The sequence below is a fragment of the Glossina fuscipes genome, unplaced genomic scaffold (genome assembly GCF_014805625.2).
Source record: "Glossina fuscipes isolate IAEA_lab_2018 unplaced genomic scaffold, Yale_Gfus_2 3, whole genome shotgun sequence".
NCBI classification, from domain to species: Eukaryota; Metazoa; Arthropoda; class Insecta; order Diptera; family Glossinidae; genus Glossina; species Glossina fuscipes.
Window position 1 is genome coordinate 10,202,671 of NW_023998417.1, and position 23,113 is coordinate 10,225,783.

The 23,113-nt window shown below is 33.0% G+C and overlaps 1 protein-coding gene across 2 annotated transcripts; it reads left to right on the forward strand.

Annotated features, from left to right (window-relative positions):
- On the forward strand, window positions 1-1,569 carry LOC119634324 (ferritin heavy chain). 2 transcript variants are annotated; one of them, XM_038028397.1, is made up of 4 exons: window positions 1-160; window positions 367-508; window positions 712-744; window positions 850-1,569. In XM_038028397.1, the coding sequence occupies exons 2-4, from the start codon at window positions 397-399 to the stop codon at window positions 1,404-1,406; spliced, it is 702 nt and encodes a 233-aa protein (XP_037884325.1). In that variant the 5' UTR covers window positions 1-160; window positions 367-396; the 3' UTR covers window positions 1,407-1,569. The 2 variants fall into 2 exon arrangements, with proteins under 2 accessions (XP_037884325.1, XP_037884326.1); XM_038028398.1 differs by lacking the exon at window positions 712-744 and having other exon boundaries at window positions 5-160; window positions 850-1,565.
- Window positions 1,570-23,113: the final 21,544 nt, after the last annotated feature.

Sequence of the window (23,113 nt, forward strand, 5' to 3'; positions counted from 1 at the left end):
TCGATTCGAGGCACTATGGAACATCAGTTGAATAGCTGAACTTAAACGAGACACTTATATATTAGCAAGAAGAAGAAAAAGCATTAAAAATAAAAAACAAAGACATTTTGTTCTTAAGTAATACAAAGAACTATAAATTTAAATTGAAGCTAAATAAGAAGTAAGTGTTAAATAATATTTGTTTGTTCAACTTCCTTATAAATATTTTTTTGTGGAAAGCCATGAAAATTTACTCGAAATTTGTTTTTAGAAACAACATCGATACGAAATAATATTGAAAATTTAATCAAAATTATTTATTTAAATTGTTTACAAAGTCTCTTTCAAAACCAAACAAAATCTACTTTTTTTACGCATTTATTTCAGTTCTTCGAATACAAAAATCAATACAAAAAAATGAAATTTTTAATTTTTGTTGCATTGCTTGCTAGCACTTGCGTTTCACTTAACGCAGAAGAGGTTTGCCATAATAACGTAGTGAGAGCTTGCTCAACATCTACGCTCTCTGGTGAGTAAAAACTTGCGCGATATAAATGTAGAAAATTAACAGTTTTTCTTATATGTTAAAATTTGGAAGAAATTTTTCCTTAACATGTACTATGTAAAACATTAAGAGAATTACTGTAGAATTTTCTGTAAAGAAAAAAAAAATAAAATTTTTTAAATAAATTTCTTTCCGGGTGCTCTTATTTTCTTCCCATATCAAACAAGCTTTAACCGGAATGTTTGCTACTGAGACTGAGAGTAAGAGTACTAATCTTATACTTTTTTAACGCAAATATTTTTGTTGACTAGTTTTACTTATAATCGAGTAAAAAACAACATTTTCTTGATATATATTTGAAATAGGTCCTTCAATTTGTAATGCACGTTATGGCGGTATCAGTCATGTTGAGCCTGAATTACAAGCTTATATTAACTCGCATTTGACTAAATCGTACGAATATTTACTTTTGGCGACACACTTCAATTCTTATCAGAAGAATCGTCCAGGCTTTCAAAAATTATATCAGTCTCTTTCTGATCGTTCATTTGATGACACTATTGACATGATTAAGCAACTGACGCGTCGTGGTGGTAGAGCTGATTTTAATACACGCCACGAAAGTCCTGCTTCTGTAAGCACACAACAACAGCGTTTGGAAGTTGATGAACTGCATTCGTTGGCCATGGCTTTGGATAATGAGAAACAATTGACTACCGGTGCTATTCACGTACATACCCAATCGTTGCATGCTGCCCGTGATCCAGAGACTGCCCAATATATTGAAGAGAAATTTTTGGGTTCTCAAGCCGAAACTATACGCAAATTATCTGGTTACGCCAACGATTTATCTAAATTAATGAATCAGCCAGATCCCTCTTTGGCCATTTACCTATTCGATGAGTACTTGCAAAAGCAATAAATTTTTTCAACTATGGTGGGAGGGACATGGAGGGCTTTTCAGAAAATTTTTCTTCTCTCGTAAAAATAATAGCTTTCCTATCTGCGCCTAGCATTTAGTTTATTAAATTTTTATTTTTCTTTTTGCCGCATCTGAGGTTTTTTCATTTTTATAGTATTATAATCGAGATATCAAAGAAAAATTATTAAAAAGAAAAGGATGTAATAAAATTAATTGATTAATTATGGTTGTTTTCAAAACAACTTGATTTGTTTGCATAATTCTAAGCAGTACGTGTGATAATTACATTTGCATTGAAATCAATGAATAACACATTTAAGTTTCATAAATAAACGTAACAAAAAGAATCTGGCATTTTAATACTATTAGGAAACCTGGCACATAAGTTTCGCTGAAAGTTCGCATTGCGTGCGAATTGGCAAGTGATTATATCGGGAAAAGAATTTTGATAAGAATTTTATTTATTCTACTACCATTTTCATTGTATTAAATTAATACTTGCTGTTAATGTATTTCTGATAAAGAACGATGGCATGACGTTTTTAAATTCGGAAACACGAGGTCATTTCGTTTTATTCTATTTCTTCTAAAATTTCACCAAATAACATTTCGAATATGGCATGTTAAACATCATTTCATTCGATTATGAAATCTTAAACATTATTTCATCCGGTTACGAAATCCTGCGCATTAAATTTACGAGGAAAGTAGATGTGTGTTTGTACACAATTTTTTTTGCTTATGTTCTTATTTATTCACGATAATGTATCAATTTTTACGAGTCGACCTTAACCCTCTCAATTCTCCTCATTTCCCATTCCAAGGGAATATTTTCCGAATAGCGTCTGCAACAGTAACATTAACGAAAAGAGACAATAGTCGGCAAGCTATGAAATGGTCATTATTTTGAAAACTAAAGAAAAACATTTGAGAAGCCAATGCAAGGCATTAACCAAAGACTTTGACAAAATCGAACTTTTCAGGAAATTTTATGTAGAAATTTTTGTACCATCCCCTAGGCAGAGGATGGTTTTGCAGCTATCGCCGAAGTATAAGGAATTTATAAGTTCGTCTTTTTGTTTGCGGGGTGTGCAGGCCCTCTTATCTTGACTCTCTTTACATGTTAGCCCGAAAGCAATTAAATCTGTTTTTTCTTTTCTTTTTATAGAAACTCTACGCAGCTCCAATTAACTTGACCTTTACTTTAAATTCTTGTAAAGTTGCCTATCTACTCGTGTAATCTTGACGGATCAAGGTTAAAGCTGTGATTTGCCCAAAAGTATTTTCGCAGGAATTTTTTACTTTCCATCTACACTCAAAGCTTCTTTTGTACGATAATACGGTCTCTATTCATCGCACAAAAGCAGGTGTGAGTGTGTAAGAAATGTAGTATTGCATTGTAGTTCGTGTATATTGATTGGATTTATACATAAGAACGCTATTGCCTAGGGCGGCTTCATTTTGCTTTTTGTTAAGTGAGATCAAGACACGCATTAAAAAATACTTTGCACAAAAACCTTTTTCGAATAATAGAAAATTTTGCACTTTCGTTCAGGGTAAGATTAACAAAAAAAAAAAAAAAATGTTGTTCAAATATTCTTACATTTTACAAGAGTGAAGAGGAATGTGCAGCATTTCCGCAGCAGAAAGTTTTCAAAAGTCATAGTTAGTTGAATGGTCATTAGCGTGTTTTCAATAAAGTTTTATGTGTGCTTTACCAGCAATGAAACTTTCCCAGACATATTTTCATATTACAAATTATGATTTATTAGTTTTTAATTTACGCCAACAAATTTCCAGCAACAATAACAAATAATACGAAATTTATAATTTTATTAAGTTGCCATTAAGTTGGTATGAGAGTTGAGAAGTTTTTTTTCACAACAACAAGAAAGAATTATTGCAATGGAATGTGAATCCATATGTTCCATATGTTTCGATTCTAGCCAGTAGGATACTCGAATTCCCTGTAAAGACTTTTAAGAAAAAAAAAAGACAGAAACACGATGAGAAGAAAGCAAGCTTTACGATGCTAAGCAAGCATCTTGACGGATTTCATTCAATATTTGATTCGAATAATGAAAATTTCTTTAAGAGAAAATGCAAAGACACCAGTTGCCGGAAAAGCGGTTTAATGTCTTTTTCCACAAACTATCACAAACGAATCAAGCAGTCCGTCATATACCTTTTTGCATTTCATACATCATTTGTCCCCTACTCTCGTTCGTACAAGCATCTACGGACACATGGCATCCATATAGCATATATATGGGTCCACATAAGCTTGAATAAAAGATTTTAAATCAATAGTCATATGACTACTATCTCTACCTTTGCCTCTGTGCTGTGCATTATCATCCTTGCAAAGTAAACAACAAGGGATTTTGTGTTTTTTTTTTTTTTTGTTTTGTTATTTATGCCTACACGGCTATCAGACGATTGCTGGCTGCTTTTTGGTACAGTCGCAAAAAATATATTTGTTGTCATGGTTTCTATGAATGCCAGTACCTATCAGAGTAAAGCATTCGAGTTAATTTGCGGCTGGAATAATGAAAACTTTTGCTTGCTTGCCTTGCCTGCTTGTCTTGTGTTATTTTTGAATTAAAGGGTTGAAAAATTATCAAAAGAAATTCGAAATATTTGCAAATTTAACGTGAAGATGGGCTTTACCAAGTGACCAAGAGGAAGGCCTTTTTGATTCAATGGATGACGAAATAAAAATCGTAAAATTTAATTTATTTATTCACAGAACTCGTGCTGCTTGTTTGTTGACCTTGAAGAGCCGCTAATGTGCTTTTAAAATTTTGAAATTTAAATTAACCCTTTCGGGAATATTTAACTGCTGGTAACAATTTTGTATTTAGACTAATATTTCCGACTCAAGGATACTTTGATGTCGGCTTATTTTGACTCATTGTTTTCGGAAAAATTTGCCCAAGATTTTCCTCATTTCCTTTTACATTACTTTCGTGCTTGTACATTGTTGCTAAGAAGTCAGCTTCGGCTTTTTAGGATTTTTTTTTCTTCGCAATATTATTAGCTTGAGAAAACAATCCCACAATTTGTAAAATTTATTTGGTTTACTCTTGTGTGACTGGATTGCTAGGAGGAAGCTTTCTTCGGTAGCAAGCAATTGATTAACTTCCGTTAAGTGATCAAGTAAAACTTTCTGTTAATTGTATTTTTTGCTATCTAAAATCATTCTTAGCATGAAGCAGTCATTACGAAATTGAAGGTATTCTCTTAGAGCGCAACCAGTTTTTGATTTGTTGCGGTAAGTGGATTATATTTATGCATATCAAGGGAAGATGGGAGAAAATCGTAATGGCCATAAACTTGCCAACCCAAACCCAAACGGAAGCTTTGCAGCAGAGACCATTACATAGTCTTGATCAGCGCCAAACTCCAAATGGATCTAACCATGTCTGAGTGGATAAGTGTTGTTGATATTCTCCTGGTAGTAACTATTAAGATATCGATACCGTGTCGGGCAGCGATAAGATGCACTTGGTATTCGCGCGATAAAATAAATGGTAATGGGCAGGCGCACAAGATTAGACCTCAGCCGAATATAATTTTCTTATTTTGTTAATTATTAGTAAGGCATTAAAGTTGCGTATTCTTCGCTTTTGCCTTAATTTTATCTAATTGTTTTGGATAATCGGCTTTGCTTTGTTGCACAGGTTTGATATAAACGGGGAAGAGAAAGAGCTCCATACAAATAATTCTAAGAAATATTCCAAAATTCAAATACCTTGGGGCGATAAATAATGCCCATCAAATATTCCTAAAATATTCGACAATTTTTATGTTATTTTAAAGAGGTGGACATAATGAGGATATGCTTCTCACTTGGATTTGTTGAATAAACTTTAAATTTTCTTTTTATTATTAAACCTTATAACCTTATAGTTTTACATAACTACGCCAACATTGCATATACATACAATTATCTATAGTCTTGCACACATATGTCTCTATATAGATAGGATAGACTTGTATAAATATTGTGGTAACATGTGTTACTAAGGGAATCGTTGTATGCCGTTGAAATATTATATGTAAGTTTTGTATGATTAAAATTTTAATTACGTCTATGCGTTATTAAAAACATAAATTTATTTAATTGCAAAACCCCAGGAAATATAATATATATGTTGTTTCCCTTCGATATAATTATCCAAAAACTATGTTTCTAAGGTTAATATCTAATAAATGTAAGTTTCTTTACCTACCTATCTGTCGTTCTTCTTTAAAGAAAAATTTACAAAAATTTTTTTGATGACGAATTAAACCCTAAAGCTCTTCTGCACAGATCGCAATAAAGTCGTCATGGCAAAACTCATACACGAATTAGAAAATCATAGTTGAAAGTAAAATGTTTTTTCTCCAAAATGTGTGTGCTTTCTTTCTACCGCAAATGAAACAAATGAAACGTAAACGGCCGCATTTATGACCCAGAACTTAATTATACTAACATTCACACAAACTCACCCACAACCAACTTAATAAATGTAATAAAAAAATATGTTTTTACAACACTTGGACATACACGCACACATGTGCAAATATGTTTTCGATTCTCAGTGACGTTTTTCTGAAATGCTTATGGCATAGAAGGACATGTTCTAAGTACCTCAATTAATATTAAGTGGATTATAATATTACGATATGAGTATGACCAGAGATAAATAATAGCCTGAATTCTTTTCCCGTCCGTCAAGACTTCAAAAGTAAATGTTTTTTTTCTTTCTTTCCATTTTCATAACCATAACAATAATAATAATTATTTTTATCTTATTGCTAGTAATGAGATATATATATGAATAGTTTCCATTACATATATGTATATATATATGGACGTTAAGAAAACCAATTATAACAACACCTTAGATTTGCCCTAACAAAGCTGCAAGCTGGGATGGCATTAAAAATTTCCCAGTATGCCGTATACGTTCTTTACACTCTGACCTCCTATTGTTCCCTTGGCTTGAAAGTGAAACATTATTGAAAAATTGTTTTAAGGGGCGATATACTTGTATATGCACCAAAACTATGATCAGGGAATTTTTAAATGTAAATATACTGGAAAAAAACCTTATTTTCTAGTCACAGTTGAAATTTCGAAGCGATTCGATAGAAGTTAACGGCGCCAGAGTTAGTTTAAGCTCGAGAAAATATGTCTTGAAGAAAACGCATTTAAATATGCAAGCGTCCATCATATTAATTGATTCAGGAAATTACATTTTTGGATGATTTCAAATCTCGTTCGCCTTTGCAAGAAAACTACTTGTATGTCATTATATCCTACAGCACTTGTGGTACAAGGGTATATATGTATTGAGTTAACTCTTCCGGATGGACTTGAGATAGATCCAACTTTTATTATAGCAATCTGAGTTTGTCTGTTCGTCTGTCTCTCTTTTGTATTCTTATGTTCAACCTACAGGTCGCAGTTGTTGAGATATTTTCAATAAATTTGTTATATCGATGTGTTTTGGCTCAAGGACGAACCCTGTTGAAAATGTTTCGGATCGGAACACTTTTTTGACAATATCTTATTAGGAAAAGTCATTATGTGAATAACTAGATTAAGTAGCACGGCGTAGAGTATTTAATGGTGGGCTGTGTGTGTGTGCGTAGTGTTTTTATTTATTCGTGAGTAATTAAGGGATCATTTATTGGAAAAAAATCAGTGAATGAAAAGAGAAAAGCAAATGCTGATAAACTATTTCATACATTTATTTAACATAAGATCGTTCGTACTTTGAAAGAATAATAAAAAGAAGAAGAATACTGTGTTTACGTAAACTGTAATCTGTCGGCTGATTTGGGTAAACAAATACATTAATTTTTTGCCGTTGATAAGACAAATTTTTCATTTCAGTTTAGTGTAGTGTGATAGCGTATACCAGTGATTGGCACGAGTTCGGCGAAGGGAAACCACAGACAAGTTTGATATTTTTCAATGGAGCGACGCATGAGAAAAACGTAGAGGCGAAAATTCACTCGCTAATGCTCTTCTGGCCTTTATCTGCTCTTTTTTTTTTGGAAACCCGTCATGGAAGGGAAAATTTTGCAAAAAAAATTTCCCTCTTGCTTTTTTTGCGCCGATTGATTGAACTACCGCTTTAGTTTCTTTCTCAGTTAGGATTGGTGTTCTATTGGATTCCGAAGAATGCAAATGTATTAGGGAGACATGCGATACACACACACACACACACACACACATGAACTCTTACTAGATTTAGGCATGAAAACAGGGAGCACATATCTGATGGCATTGCAATACTAAAGTATTGCGTCTAAGCGTAAGCTCATGACAAGAATTCATAAATTCATAGTGAAATTCAAACTTGCTTTTTGCCGTCATTTTCTCTAATTTTCATATCTGACAATTGTTTGACGACTGCAGCTTAAATCTTAAGTCGGCGATTGCACCTTTTATTGAATGTGTACGACACGTTTGAGAAGTGTGAGTGAGTTATGTTGTCTCTGGCATGGTATTATGCACAAACATGTTATATTTTCATACGTTTAGTAAATAATGTTTCTCTTGTTTCGTTTTTAAAACACGAATATTTAATATTTTTTGTGTTGTTAGCTGTTAGGGTAGCGGCGCTTGTACTCTTTCTCTCGATTGAACAACAACAACATCCCCCTACATTAACTAATTAATTAACTAATTTACAAATGACTTGAGGCACCATAACCATAATTGTCGTTTGCACGTTTCGGAATGAAATTGAAGCGTTGAAATGTAATAGAGAACTGGTACAGATAGATTACGAAATATGTATGCATGTATGTCGATGCCGACAACAAATCCTTTTGGCAATTGTGCACTTCGTGGTTAAAACAAAGGAAATTTGTAAGACGTGTGCTGCCAGGCGATTACATATACATTCTGGCAGACATGCAGAGACGGTGTAATAAAAATAAAATTTAACGACTTCATGGATATAAAAGACAGATATACTGGCCAAACTAAAGTAAAAATTAGAGAGAGAATCCCTTTTTCTCTCCTTCACCTCATCTCCTGAATACTAGTCACTGTTATAGGTTTTCAAAAAAAAAAAACAAAAAAAAAATCTCGCACGTTTGCGGTCGTCATTAAAATCAGATTTTTATTATAAGACATCAAGAGTAGCGGCTTGGAGATGAATGGAAGGAAGGAAGGGAGAAGAAAAAAAACAAAAATTTACTAAACACATTTTTAATGATAGTCTCTATTGAAATTGAAAATTCATGTTTCATCAAAAGTTAAAAAAAAAAAAGAAAAGAAGAACTTTAGCGAAAAATTAATCTCTTCACATAGGAAAATTTAAAAGAAAATCATTATAAAAATGATATCAACTGACAGCATAGTAATTGAAATCCTTAGTCTAACTATGATATTTGTCTTCGTTTGTCTCTTCTTTTTTTTTTTTTTTCATTTTCATTTTCATTTCACTTTTCTACCCTTGAGACTATTAATTGCACAATTCATGTGTTTGATGATTAACGAGCCGTACACAAAAACCATGTCTGCCTTCTGTATGATTAACTCGAACTGACCACGTAATGAGAGCAAACGGCAAACGACAAACGGCCACTTCTAATTAGTAACAATTACTTGTCCTTTAAGAGCAAAAATCTTTATACTAATTTTCTTTGTTCAGCCTTCTTCCTTTCCTTTTGGTCATGTTTGGTTGGTTAACAAGTAATTTTTCTCTGCCCAGTGGACGATAGACAAGCAAGACTGCAAGAGCAATGCTAAACTTTCTTTGCTAAAGTTTGATTTTTGCCATTTCTTCTTTTTCCGCATAACTGAAAACGAGTACATCGTTGTACGTTTCGTTGCCAGACTTAAGAATAGGAAGAGGAATTTACGTTTTAAAAGCAACGACAACAACATTGGATAATACCTTTTGAATGTTGATGTGAACAGGTTTTCTTTACCTTGCTGCAGCTTTTGATTTCTCATTTGCAGTTTGCCTCTTGGATTCAATTCATCCATCACGGGCCTGTTCACGGTTATCGTTACCAAGCTATCGTACAATGTGAAAGACAAACAAACAAACGATAGGATCACATTTTAGGTTGATGACACTCGATTGCTTTCTTCGCCTCTCGTTCGCTGTATTTACAGCGGAATATATGTGATATCGTCATCGATGTCTGTGTAACAAAATAACACTCGTAACGGATCTTCGTTAACGGGAACCCAAAAGGCAACTTCGATATCGACGTTGCTTAATAACGAAAACCATAATCAGACCCCGGCTTGCCTTTGATTTTTCGTACAACTTGATTTGTTTATTATGCTTCACAGCGTGTAAAACAGCTTCGGCGAGAATTTACACTAACATTAGCTACTGTTTGTCCATTTATCGGAAAGCAACATTTTGGAAGTTTCGAATAAGAACTTTTGAGCGTCTGCTATATCATCTTCCTCAAGTACTTTACCTTTCTGGCTTTCTTAAAGTATTTCCAAGTTTTTTTTGAAGAAATAAGAAAAAAAAAAAAAAAAAATTCGCATGATATCTCGATGCATGGTTGTCTTAGCGAGAAATTATTTTCCCTTCAATAATCCTGTCACAAATGTAAGTGAAATCAACAGCTTTGGACAATTTCAAGGCAAATTAAACGACAGTTAAAATCAATTACAAACACTAAGTAGTGATCCAGAATAATTTGACAATAAATGTTAAGCGAAACAAGCATAGCATAGCATGGGAATAAAGGAAAAAAACGAATTTTTAAAATATATCCGAAGAGAGCATTAACACTAGTGTCGCATGTACATTGGACACTAACACTAACAATTATTGGAGATTATCTGAATGAAAGAAAAAAAAAAAAAAAATACATATAAATGAATGCCCGAATATAACCGCAAGGATAAAAAGACAATTTTTAGCTGACAGTTTGTTACACATACAACAGACAATGGGAAATACACCCAAGCGATTTGCTAGCTGATGAAAAATGCCTTGCAATGGAATGCACCACCAATGCCCAGCAACAATAGAATGGCAAGCAAGTGTGTCTGGTGCATAGCAATAAAAAAAAAGAATTATATTTACGATTAATGCTAATTTGATTTTCAACGAACTCAAAGCGTTAATGTGCAAAATAAATGCCATGTACATAAAAGCAGCGTGCATGAGAAAGTATGTACAGCAAGGACCGCAAAAATGTTAAAATAGCTACAAATGGCGGAGACGTGCAAGACCAGCAAAATAACCAAATGTGTGTATGTATATATGCACATGTACGTACACCAAAGGGGAAGTTGAATGCTTAAATGTTCGGTTATGCGTTCGTTGCGTTTATGTGTTTTGCCGACTTATCGACAACAATGGCAACAGCGGACCGTTTACAACAATTGCTCGCTACCTATCAATTTTTATATGCTGGCGGTTAGGGAGCGAAGCGGAAAAGTTAGCAAAAGCTTTTTTTGGCCCATGGGTTAGCTTTTTATTATGCTAAGAGAGACATTGGAGATAGTCTTGAACTCATTTTACCATTGTTGCCGAAATTAACAAAACGTGGAAAGATCCAACCAAGCATCATCATGCAGGATCATGTGGTGGTAGCAAATGTGTCCGCCTTCTTCCATTCTACGCGTAATCCAAGCGGTTTGTGTTTATATCAAAAAAAAAAAAAACAAAAAAAAAAAAGCAAAAAAAAAAAAACAAAAGAAAAATAAACCGCAACTATCATCTCTCTTAAATTGTCTGCCACATCACATCGCATGAAATATGGATTAAAATGTTTGCCGAACCATTAACGTGGATTGTTGCCGTACTCGCTTCACATCCGTACTATTATATGGGTTTCGCACTCGTCCTCTTCGCTTATGATGTTGCTTGCTTTTAATCGTTTTCGGTACTTTAAATAATTTTCATTTCTATGCCGTAGTTCCCGTAGCGGTAATAAGCTACTACCCGTTTATATAAACTGCTTTAAACATTTTATGGATTTTATTTAATTTTTTTTTTTTTTTTTTTTTTGTTTTATTTTTATCTTATTTTTTGTATTGAAAACTTTTTAAACGCAAACTGTGAAAATTTTTATTCTCAAGTTTTTGTTGTTTTAGTTGGCTTTGCTTCTGCTGTTGCTGTTGCTACTGTTGCTGTTTGTGCTTCTGTTGCTTTCCTTCCCCCTAATACTTATTATTAACATTGTTGTGATTTTTCAAGTGCATATTCATTTTCATTCGCGTTTCATTCCTTACGTATGCTCCTTCATCTTAAATACGTTGAGGCACACTTGATGGCACATGCACAACACGTATCTTATCTTCGCTCAGTTGTTTGGCAAGTAAATCTTTTCAAGTACTTGAGAGCGCATTTCAACTCATGCATACAAAATTAGTTTAAAGAATTATTATCAAAATTATTGTTACCGTCCTTGCCATCCTTGAAGAGGACGGAGTTTTCTTTTCTGCTTTTAATGGGAAATTTAAAACGATTGCATTAAGAAGATTATTATTATTATTTTTTTTTTCTCTTCTCTTCTCCTTTTTTTTTTTTTTTTTTTTTTTGAAAAAATTAAAAATAAACAAAATAAAAATTTTTAAGGCGGGATTAGTAAATTTTTTGATGTGGCTATAATTTCGCTGTGGGGAAAAAATTAGCGAATTTTAAATTTTGAAATTATTTGATAAACCAATAAAATGCAAAGCATCAAATGAGATAAAAATGAAAAAAAAAAAAATGTTGCTACAAATGTTTCTCACTCTAAAAGATAAAATATTTTTTTTTTTGCATTTTTCAATCAATTGTTTATTGTACCCTACTTTACCATGCTAACCGATTGCTAAGCTGTATTGATAAGTTCGTCTGTCCGTCTTGTTTTTTTTTTTTTTTTTGTTTAGAAATTTTAGTGAAATATGGTACACGACAAGGTTTTTGCCCAAGGCCGGAAGCTGACCACTTCCCATATAAAGCCTTAATTTAAAAAAAATCATTCTATTAATAACTGTAGGGTTGGGTTGAATCGCGTCCCTTTTGATTTACGATAAACACTTGCTGCACTTGCATATGAACCCATAACATTTACTTAAACATTTCATAAACATTTTTGCACCAACTGCTTACAATGAATGATAATCAAGCTGGAATCCTTTGAAATCCTTTCCCAAACATTTCCACTTCAATACAGTCAATCATGCAAGCATTTCTCCTTTTCATTGTTAAAACAGAATAAATTTTTTGGCTTATGTGCTTAGCACGTTTAGTTACGATATTTAAATATTTTAATTTCTCTTAATTGAAGCTAAAAAAGTTGTTGATTGACTATTTATTTATTTTTCTTGCATTACTTTTTAAAATTTTTTTTACTTAAATTCATCGGAATGCATAGCTTAAGAGGAAATTAAAACAAAAAAAAAAGTCCATTTTTTTTTTTGTTAAATTGTCCATCATTTAAATATATAGGAACTAATAGGAAAAAGTCCTCGTGGCGTTTGCTTTCTAACGTTAGATTATGTTTATAACAACAAAGGTTTTTTTTTTTTTTCTATTGTAGTTTGTTTAACGTTCGAAAGAAAATTCAATTTATCTATTGCTAAACATCAGAAATAGATTTAAAAAGGAAATTAGCTGAGCACAACAATGACTGGAACCACAATCCAATGTCAGTGGCAAGCATGTCTTGCATCAATGTATTACATATATGCCAACATACAGTAAAATATATACATATATATATATATATATATATGTAAGTGTGTATATCACATATTATAGAGCAACAAAAATTCATAGACATGGTTATAAAGGGCAACTGACAATCCCAAAGTGAAAAAAATGTTTCATCAAAAAATGAGAAAAAGAAATGAAACGCATATAAAGCATGACATTGTATTGCATGCTTCTGTGGCTCGATATTGTAATAATGACACTTTGCATATATGTTCGTACCGATTGTTTGCACGAGCCATATCTCTCTTTGTTTGGTCTGACTGACTCTTCGCCATATGTGTGATGCCATCGAGACTACGGGCATGTCGTACTCCGATTGTATGCAAAAGTCGCATAAAGGTAACTTTAATTGAACAAAATGTTTGTGTAGGGATTCGATTACTTCTCACACTACAATTATTACAGGAAAAGGACACACAACGCCTTAAATAAGAGTTCGTCATGCTATGGCCCGCCAGGCTAAATCTCAGTTTTTTTAAAATCTTTTAATTCGTCTACAGATAATGATTATGGCTCTGGCGGAAGAAGGAATGGTATGAAAGACGGGGAAGAAGAAGAAGAAGAAGAAATCTATAATTATTTTAAATTCTTGCATAACTATACTCGTGTTTTAGTAAAGCGAACAGTTTTGCTTGGACGACTTACATGTAGGCTTTCCGTTTTACATAAGCTTTCGCTATAGATCTCGAATTTTTTTTTTCTGTGCAGATATATTATAATTCAAGATATTCAATTTTCCAAGATCCATTTGACGTTAGTTTTAATTGTTGCACGCTATTAAGTCAATCAATAATGCGATGAATGGATTCAAAAGCTGAAATCTGATCAAGTAAACTTGCATGGAAAGAGGTACACATATAAATGTGGGCCAATTATTGCAAAGAGATCGTCAAAGATGAAAATGATTATGAAAAATTACGTGCAAGAGATCCGCAATTATTTTTATCGAATCAATGCAAAAATTGACCACCAACTTGTTTGATGTGGAATGCCTGACCAGTCCATAGGATTTGACAGGTTTGACAGCTCTGTCATTCAATACAAATATTTTTAGCAAGCTGCACATGTGTTTGAAAGCATGCTATAAACATTGCAAATAATATTGTGGAAATATGTACAAATAAATAAAGGATCCTTACACGATTTCACAATACATATATAACTCAATAAACGTTGGGTGTATTCTCTGTCTGTCTTGTACGTACATAAACATATGTATATATATATGTATGCATTCCTATGTCATATATCTATATATGTATACATATATATATATATATATGATCCTGTGTGCATCATTATGTATACTTGTGTGTATGTAAGATTTATCAGAGTGCCACAAGCTAAAAATTCAATTAATTGCCTCCTGAGTGTAGTTTTATCGGCTATATGCAGAGATACATATGCTTCACAGTTGCGCACGTACATACAAACATATATCACTAATACAAAGACGTATATCTATCTATAAACTTGAATATGTACGGCTATAAACTTGAAAAACCATCCTTTATCAAACATTTACATACCATATATCTACGTACGTACTACATATGCACTATAAATAAGAGCGAAATTTTATTCAGTTTGGAACGAATTACTTGATATCCACTCGCTCAGCTTAAGCTGGAAGAAAGAAACTCATCATTAAATTATGATTATTTTGTTATTCTGATTATGTTTTGATATCAACAAGCGAAACGAAAATTCTTTGTTTATGTTTAAGCCGCCGTAACGACTTGTATACATTAAAGTAAAGCCTGCACAATATTTACAATTTTGCAATAATTTTAAATGAATCTAACTAAAGTGATACCAAAAAAAAGTTTTTGAATAGCTTAGTAAACAAAGAGACATCACGGAAAAGGAATCTCACTAATTAAAATTGTATTTAATTTATTATAACTCGAATGGATTCTTCATATCTGTCTCTGTGATGAACATCTCCATTAACAGTCACACACAGATATAGATATATCCAGAAAGCGATGGGGTACTTGATATGAACCATCAACTGTCGGGGACTGTTGTAAGTTGAACATCTCGTTTAGACAGATATGACGATATTGACTACGCTATTAACGTCAACGCGCAAATATTCGATGCTCTACAAAGGCTTATCGTCTCTAACATATACCTTGTCAATGGGGAATAACGAACGTTTGTTACGCACAATCGGGAAAGGTATATAAAAAGAGCCCAAGCCGCCAACCATACTAATAACGTAAGCACAATGCATATGCATTCAATAAACATTCTTAATGAAATTCTCACATGGCAACGTAGAGTTTAAAGGATAATTTTTCATACGGATACAATAGCAAAATTTTCATGTGAAAGTAAAATATTATATCAGAGTGTGAGTGATGTGAATGATATAGATTTCAAAGGATGTATGTATGTAAGTCGACAGACTGCGCATATACACATATGTACATATGTGTATATTCGATTTGAAAACGTGATAATGTGAGAGGTCTTCTTCTTCGTCTCCCCGATATAAACGCACATGATTTGCTTTACGATGGACGAATATTCTCTATTATGCAAATTACTTGCTTTGCTTGCACGTTATTGAATGTTGCTTAGTAGCTATATATATGCGTATCGTATTTAACTTTATGAATCATTAAGTATTCTTCGTAGGCACGAGCAGGGACGAGGACCAGGACGAGGACGAGGACGAAAAACAACGGGAGATTAGAATGAAAGTGATTGCATTAATAAGTGCTCGATAATTACATCATTTTGCACAATTGCAAAAGGAGGGAAAGCATGCAGTTAACTATTGTTAGGGGGGAAAAATTCATTCCAAACTTGATTTCGTTAGAGTTGTCATTTTGCTGTTTTTGTTAAATTTTGACAGACAGGCTTCTTGAGATAATATTAGTTTTAGCGATGATCATGATGCGTTTAACCAAAATTTCATTCATGTTGCTATCTACCTAAATATATTGATTTTTTTTTTAATAGCAAGTATGTGAGCAAGTTCTCAGAGTGAAATGAGTGAGAATCCGTTTTATTGATTGCTTTGAAAACTTACTTATTACTTTATAACTATCAGTTGTGGGCGACATTACAAGAGTTAATTGCACGGATTGTTTATTACGCGAATGATTGGCTGCTAAGGGTTATTTGTCAATCAAAGCAAGGTGTTCTTCAAGCCGAATAATGGTAAATAGAAAAGTTCGATAACATGGCTATTTATCAACGTCAACTTTCTCTAAACGTAATGACTTTTCAATAAATTATCACTCATACAACGAATATTTTCTAATCTCCTAAAATTCATTTCATGATTATTTGCAGAGTCTCTACCAAGAGTAGCCAATGGTGTGGATTTCTAATGAAGCAAGAATTCAAAGCATATTGTCCAGCCAAAGGAGGTAATTTTTTCATCTCATCATTGTTAACAAATAGAAAACTAAAATTTGACGCGCACACTCGTACACACCATACATATATAAATATGTAGCTTGAAAATCAAATTGAAAAAACTTTTGAAATATTTTTTTGGCCAGTCATCTACTTGTGAGAATAGCTTTAAAAAAAAAAAAGCTTAGCATAAATATCATCCATGGCCATCTGAAAGTTCAATCATAATCGGCTCACTTTTATAATAAAATGAAAAACTTATTTTACTCAATTGGCGCTGAGTCATTCGATCTGTACTATGAATAATAATAATAATAATATTAGGTACATAAAAAGGAAGCCCTTATCTAAAGATTTATTCAGACGCTGATGTTTCACTGCTTTCGCTATTGCTTGTATATGTTTTCTTAGTATAATAACAACTACCAAAGTAATATTCAGCTCGAGGTGACTTTTTGATGCCGATCAGTTCAAAATGATTTGTTCAATATATAGTCAAGTCAGTTGGCCAATCAATAACATTTTCACGCTTCCCTTTTAACTGGCTTTAGGAAATACTTGGAATGCTAATGGATTTAAATCCACTTTTGGATCATTAAGTCAAAGCGTGCTATGCTAGGGTGGACTTTTCGTAACTGTAGTTCTGAATGATTATCATACACGTCAGACTCATTTTTAATGTAAGTCAGATTTCAAATTTTCTAATAAGAGTTTCTTATGCATATTTTTGTGAATGTAACAAACGAAAGGACAAGTCTACTAATTTCCCTGCGCTCATGTTTCGGTGGTGCGTGTAAAAAGGCATCTTAAGAAAAAAAAAAAGGGAAAAGCACACAGCAACAAATATCGTAAACATTGTAAAAAATAATATAAACAAGTCAAGCAAGTTGCCTTTTCCTCCTCCTCCATCATCAAGACACATCAAAAACAAAACCGTTCATTGCGCTTATATACAACAATAACAACAACAATAACAACAATAACAATATTAAACATTTTCAAAACATCCTTTTTAATTTCATTTTACTTAGGTTTTATTTTACAACGAACAACGAAGTGTTTTCAATATACATTTCAATATAAACCACAAAATACACACAAAATGTCGGCAGAAGCAAGTCACTGCAAATAAACACCTTAAGGCTTTTGTTTTTATGAGAGACCATAAGCCGAAACGAACATAATAGCGACTCATAAAACAAAACTAATAAACATTTTTATGCAATTTAGAAATTAATATTAAATAGACTCGCTAACACACACACACACACACACACCCATCTAAAGAATGAAAAGAAAATTGTTTATTTTACCATTTTTAACGTGAAAACAATCGTTTGTAAAATCAAATCTTACTTCACTGCAAACGCTTCAGCGCGATAAACTCTTACGCTGAGGCTGCACTCTACATGTTCACATATTTCCCTTGCCCTCATATCATTTATTATTCTTTGCTTGTGTGAGCATTACTTTTATTATTATACGTAAATTTATATTTGTATTGTTGTTGTTGTTGTTGTTGTTGTCATTTGTTTATGTAAGAATTGCTTTGCGAAAAATTGACGACTGATACGGTCTTTTGACAAAGAAATTTATAGATGATATCAGTTTTATGCAAGCATTTCTATCTCGTATTAAAATTAATAACCGAAGCCATTGTCTACTTGGATTACAAATCCATCATAAAATTGATTTCAGTTTTACTTAACGCTACACCGTAACAAATTTTCTGCTCATGAAATTCAATTTTTATTGTTCAACTCAGTCCTGATAACGCAAGTCACGCTATATACAGAATTATGTTATAACCGTTACTATAATGAAATACAATGACACAAAATCTTTCGACGACTCGAATAAAAATTTACACCATTTGCGGTGCAGAGTGTACTAACTTTCAGCGGACGTATGTAGCACTCGCAGCGGCATAAGATCGATCCACCTTTTGTTATACCGATCGATTCAGAAAATAATTCTATTCTAAGCTTATCTGCCGGTTCCTTGTCTGTCCTTAGGTGCTTGTATGCAACCTAGAGGTCACAATTTTCGAGATATTTTGACCAAGTTTGATACACAACTGAGTTTTGACCTAATGGTGAACGCTATTTAAAATAGTTCGGATCGGACCACTTTTTCTCCCATTTATCATATAAGCCCTTATTTTGGAAGGTCGTTATGTGGAAAAAAGTTACAATTTTCAAAATTTTTTAGCAAAACTCACTGCTTATTGATATAGAAATCAACCTAATTTGGGCCATGTATGTCTATTTTTCAGATAAAATCGTATGTAAGGATTCTCAGTAAATGTAAACCTTTATAGTAACAGTAATAGATAGTAATTTACCATAAAAATTAAGTGGACAGAATGTGAACCATATGGGTCTATTTCTTGGATTCCACTCCTCGTAGGATTTGTATATGCATAGTATTAACTCCTGGAGAAAAAGATTTAATTTTTAGTATTTTGTGAGGGAAATCGGTCCTTAGTAGAAATTGAACAAAATAAATGAACGATAAGAAATTTGAATCACATAAGTCTATTTTTTAGGCCCTAACATATATATGGCTTATTATAAGAAACAAGCCCTTATATGAAGGAAAACTTTATTTTCCACTTTTTTATGATGCTTCGAGTTTAATAAAATTTTTAGGAAATAAATTGATTTTGGTAAATTTGTATCACGCTATGTGATGCCTTCCGTATGCGGACTTTCATCAAAAGTATGCCTTTGCGTGAAAATAGCGTGTAATGTTTGGTGTAAAACCGTACAAGGAACCGTACGCGAAGTGGTGTAGGGCATCCAACGATGGGCCTTGCCCGACTATAATGCTCTTCTTACTTGTTCCGCTTGTTCAAATGCATTGACAAGATTGAAGGGTCTTTTTTGTGCAATCGTAAAAATGTCAAGTAACTATAGACAGCCTATAAAGGCCTCGCTTTGAGATTGAAATCATGATGTCATCAAAAACCGACAAGCAGTCTAGTATGTGTTGCGAAAAATCTGAAAATGCGTCAGATGGCGTTTCAAAAACATGAACAAAAAAACCCGATAACAGGTAAGGTAAAGTAATTCAGGACTTTCAGGTAAACTAATCACTCTTCCGCGGATAAAAAGCAAAAAGTTTGCATTTGCGAAAAGACTTTCATAAATTTAGCGCAACGTAGCAATAATAAGGTTATACGATGCAAATAAAATTCATTAGTTATTCTGCAATAAATTTTGCTATACATTGATAACTTTTTTTTTTATCAAAACTTAAGAATGACGTGGCAGCAATAAGTACGCGTAGAGGAAAGGAAAAGAAAAGAAAAAAAGGAAAGTTCGAGAGAAATTTGAACAAAAGTGAATATCTTATCAAAAATTGAGAAAATTATTTTTGGAAAATTCTAATGAACCATAACCAAGAATTACATGACTGAATAGTATGTAAATGTATATAGAAGAACGAGAACAATTTGTCACTTTCTTCTCTTTTTATGTAAACGAATTTTCGCATATAATTCTTTGCAAAGAAAGCCAATTATATCTGATAGGGAAGAAAACTCATACGTTATCGACAAACTTGACCTTTTCAAAAGGCAAAGTAACTAGTATTTCACTACTTTCTCTATCCCATGCCTGCAATCCTTGCTTTCTACTATATATGAATGCATGTGCTCTCGAGACGATTTTCTTGGTTAGAAACTTTAAAATTTGCTTATCTTTGTAAAAGTTTTGCTACGTGATTTCTCTTCCAATTATATGCATAACATATTTGTACCAATAAATGTTCACATTTTCGTTAGTATATAATTCAACTTATTCATGACATGTAAAGTTCAGGTTCAATTTTTACAAAAACGTAATGCTTTCACGAAAACCATTAAGATAATAACGTTCTAAGATAAGCGAGAGAACGAAAACATGTAGAAACATAAAATGCGATAAGAGATGTATTCGACGATTTTTTGCATGTTGTGTGTGTGTGTGTGACGCATATATATACATATAAAGTAAAAGTGTTTTTGGTCAGCCTGAAAAGCGGAATCGCCTTGGCTATGTTCATTAACTTATATTACTGGTGAGGACATTCTCAAAATCTTGATTTTCTGAATTATTTTCCTTTCACTCGTGATTAGCTTTCAGGTACTATGGGTGTCAGGGATGCTCTCATTGTTAAAATGTCCGTTTTAAGAGCGAATGTCGGCTAAATCACCCACCAAAGATTCGCAGAAAACCCATATACAACTAAAAGCCAATATTTATTGTGCACCGTTGTCATCTATATGTCGGGAATGTTGTACGCAGGTTATAAGATTCGTTATCGCATACGATTACCGGGCGAATGGATTGTGGTTTGTTAAAGTAATGAGCGAACATATGTTTGTAAGCTTGTATAGGCAAAGATAACTTATTGAAAACTTCTTGTCTTGTTCCGACAAAAGCCAGGGAATGCGATGAACTTCGATTCGAATTGAAAATAGTTTCTGTCTTGTTTGTTGTATTATCAGTGAATACTTTGTCTTAACTGACTTATCTACTTTGATAATATAGTAATTTATGATAAGCTATGAGCTTAGATATGCGAAAACACAGCTATCAGTAAGTAGGTTAAAAAAACTTATTTATTGCCAGACGAATTTATAAAAAATATTATTATTATAACTAAAAAGAGAAAAGTTATCAACAAAGAGCGCAAATGCCAATTTATCGCATTGCTATCTAATTAAAATATAAACACTTGATTGAATAGTTGTATCGAGTTCGATAGAGTTTTTCAATCAATTACAATGTCTGGGTAGTGGGACGCCATTGTTTCATCCACTATTGCGTAGCAAGATTAAAGTTATATACGAGATCATTAACTACATTGTAGCTTTATTCTCTTAAATTATTTACGGGTATTTCAATTAGTGAAACTAATCGCTTGTTAGTATTAATTTTTATATACCCAATGCCGGCAAAGTAAGCAAGTACGTTCATTTTGTCAATGCATTTGCAATGCCCAGAAGGAAGCTTCATACTAATATTCTTGACCGGCATTAAATTCTAAAACGATTTAAGCATGTCCGTCCGCCCCTCTTTTTGTCTATGGTACACATTTTGCTGGTCGCAAAAATGAAGACATCGCTTGCGAATGCTGGAAAGTAGTGCAACTTGTTGCACGCTGGTTCATCAAGTGAGAGCATCTTGCTCTCTCTCTTGTAAAAGTGAAAGATGCGTATTATCTTCCTTTGCTCTTAAACGGTGAATATTTATGTATTCTGCAACGATGTGGTTACAAAAGTTTCGACCACAGTTGATTTAGTATCATATTCTGAATCGATTATACATGTCTGTCCGTCCGGCCAATGAAATGACACAGTACTAAGCCATGGCACTATTCTCTGAAACCATTCCATATAATTGGTCTCACAAAAGAGAAGCCCTTATGCGATCAAAAGGGCTCCTTTTTTGTTCTTGCATAAGAGAAGTTGGCCCAAGCATCTTAATAACTAGATGTGGACCAAATAAATCCGTTTTTCAAGCTGCTATCCATGCGCTATGTAAATGACGAATGGTATTAAGTGAAGTAGAGTATAGTACTTAACAGTCAGCTTTACCTATCTACAATGTTTTAAATTTGTTCGTTCGGCGTCCTTATCATCATCATTGATTACAGTTGTTACTATAGAGTTAAAAGCTAATTATACTTCGTATTTAAGCAGTTAATCTTCAAACAAACTTTTTCTAAATTATGGTCATAAAGACAGTGACTGACTAAAGTAGATATTGAACGAAAAATCTAATCTCTTCTTTACCCAAACGATGTGAACAGATGTCCTTTTGCGAAAATATTGTACTATTGATCGGATTTGCAAGTTCGATCCTTCATTATAAAGAATGCGTCAAGTCTTTCTCAATGCTTTCGACAATGAAGTTTTGAACAATAGATAAGAGATAAATGAACAAATAAATCAATACGGAATCTTGCGCCTATCGAGAAGATATATTTTATATGTTTATCCGCATTCAGACAATCAGACAAACACGTACACAGTGATGACCCTCTACCACTTCATTTAAAATTTCTTTTTTTTGCTTTGACTCTAGTGCCATTTTATGCCTTTCCGATTTTGTTTTCTGCATACATACAGAAATATATCTGTGCTTTGTAAACGGTACGACGAATTTAGTACAACCAATATGATAATAGCAGATACGAATGTAAAAAGTGAAACATTCTGCTAAATGCCAGGATATCATTAGGTTGTTAGTAATTTTAGTTTCGATATATTTTTTAAATTTTTTTGCTTCTTTAAGACCTTGCTTAACTTTATGTAAAAAATATGAAGAGGGAATCACGTTAAAACCAAAAACCTTCTTAAAAGTCAAAGTGTACCATCAATCAAGTTTGCAGGTTAAGTCACAAGTCACAAGTCACAAGTCAAAATACATGTCATTTTCTGTATTTTAGCTGAACTTTAACGACCTTATGCGTCCTTTTCGCTTGACAAGTGAAGAAATGGCGGAAAATCGTACACAATGGGGCTTTCCGATGCGCCGTTTTATAAAAGACAACGATAAACTACAGCATAGTCGCACACGCACACGCGACTGTTGCACATATTGTATATTTTGCATACACGAAGGGAATTGCTTACGAAAAGAGAGGGAG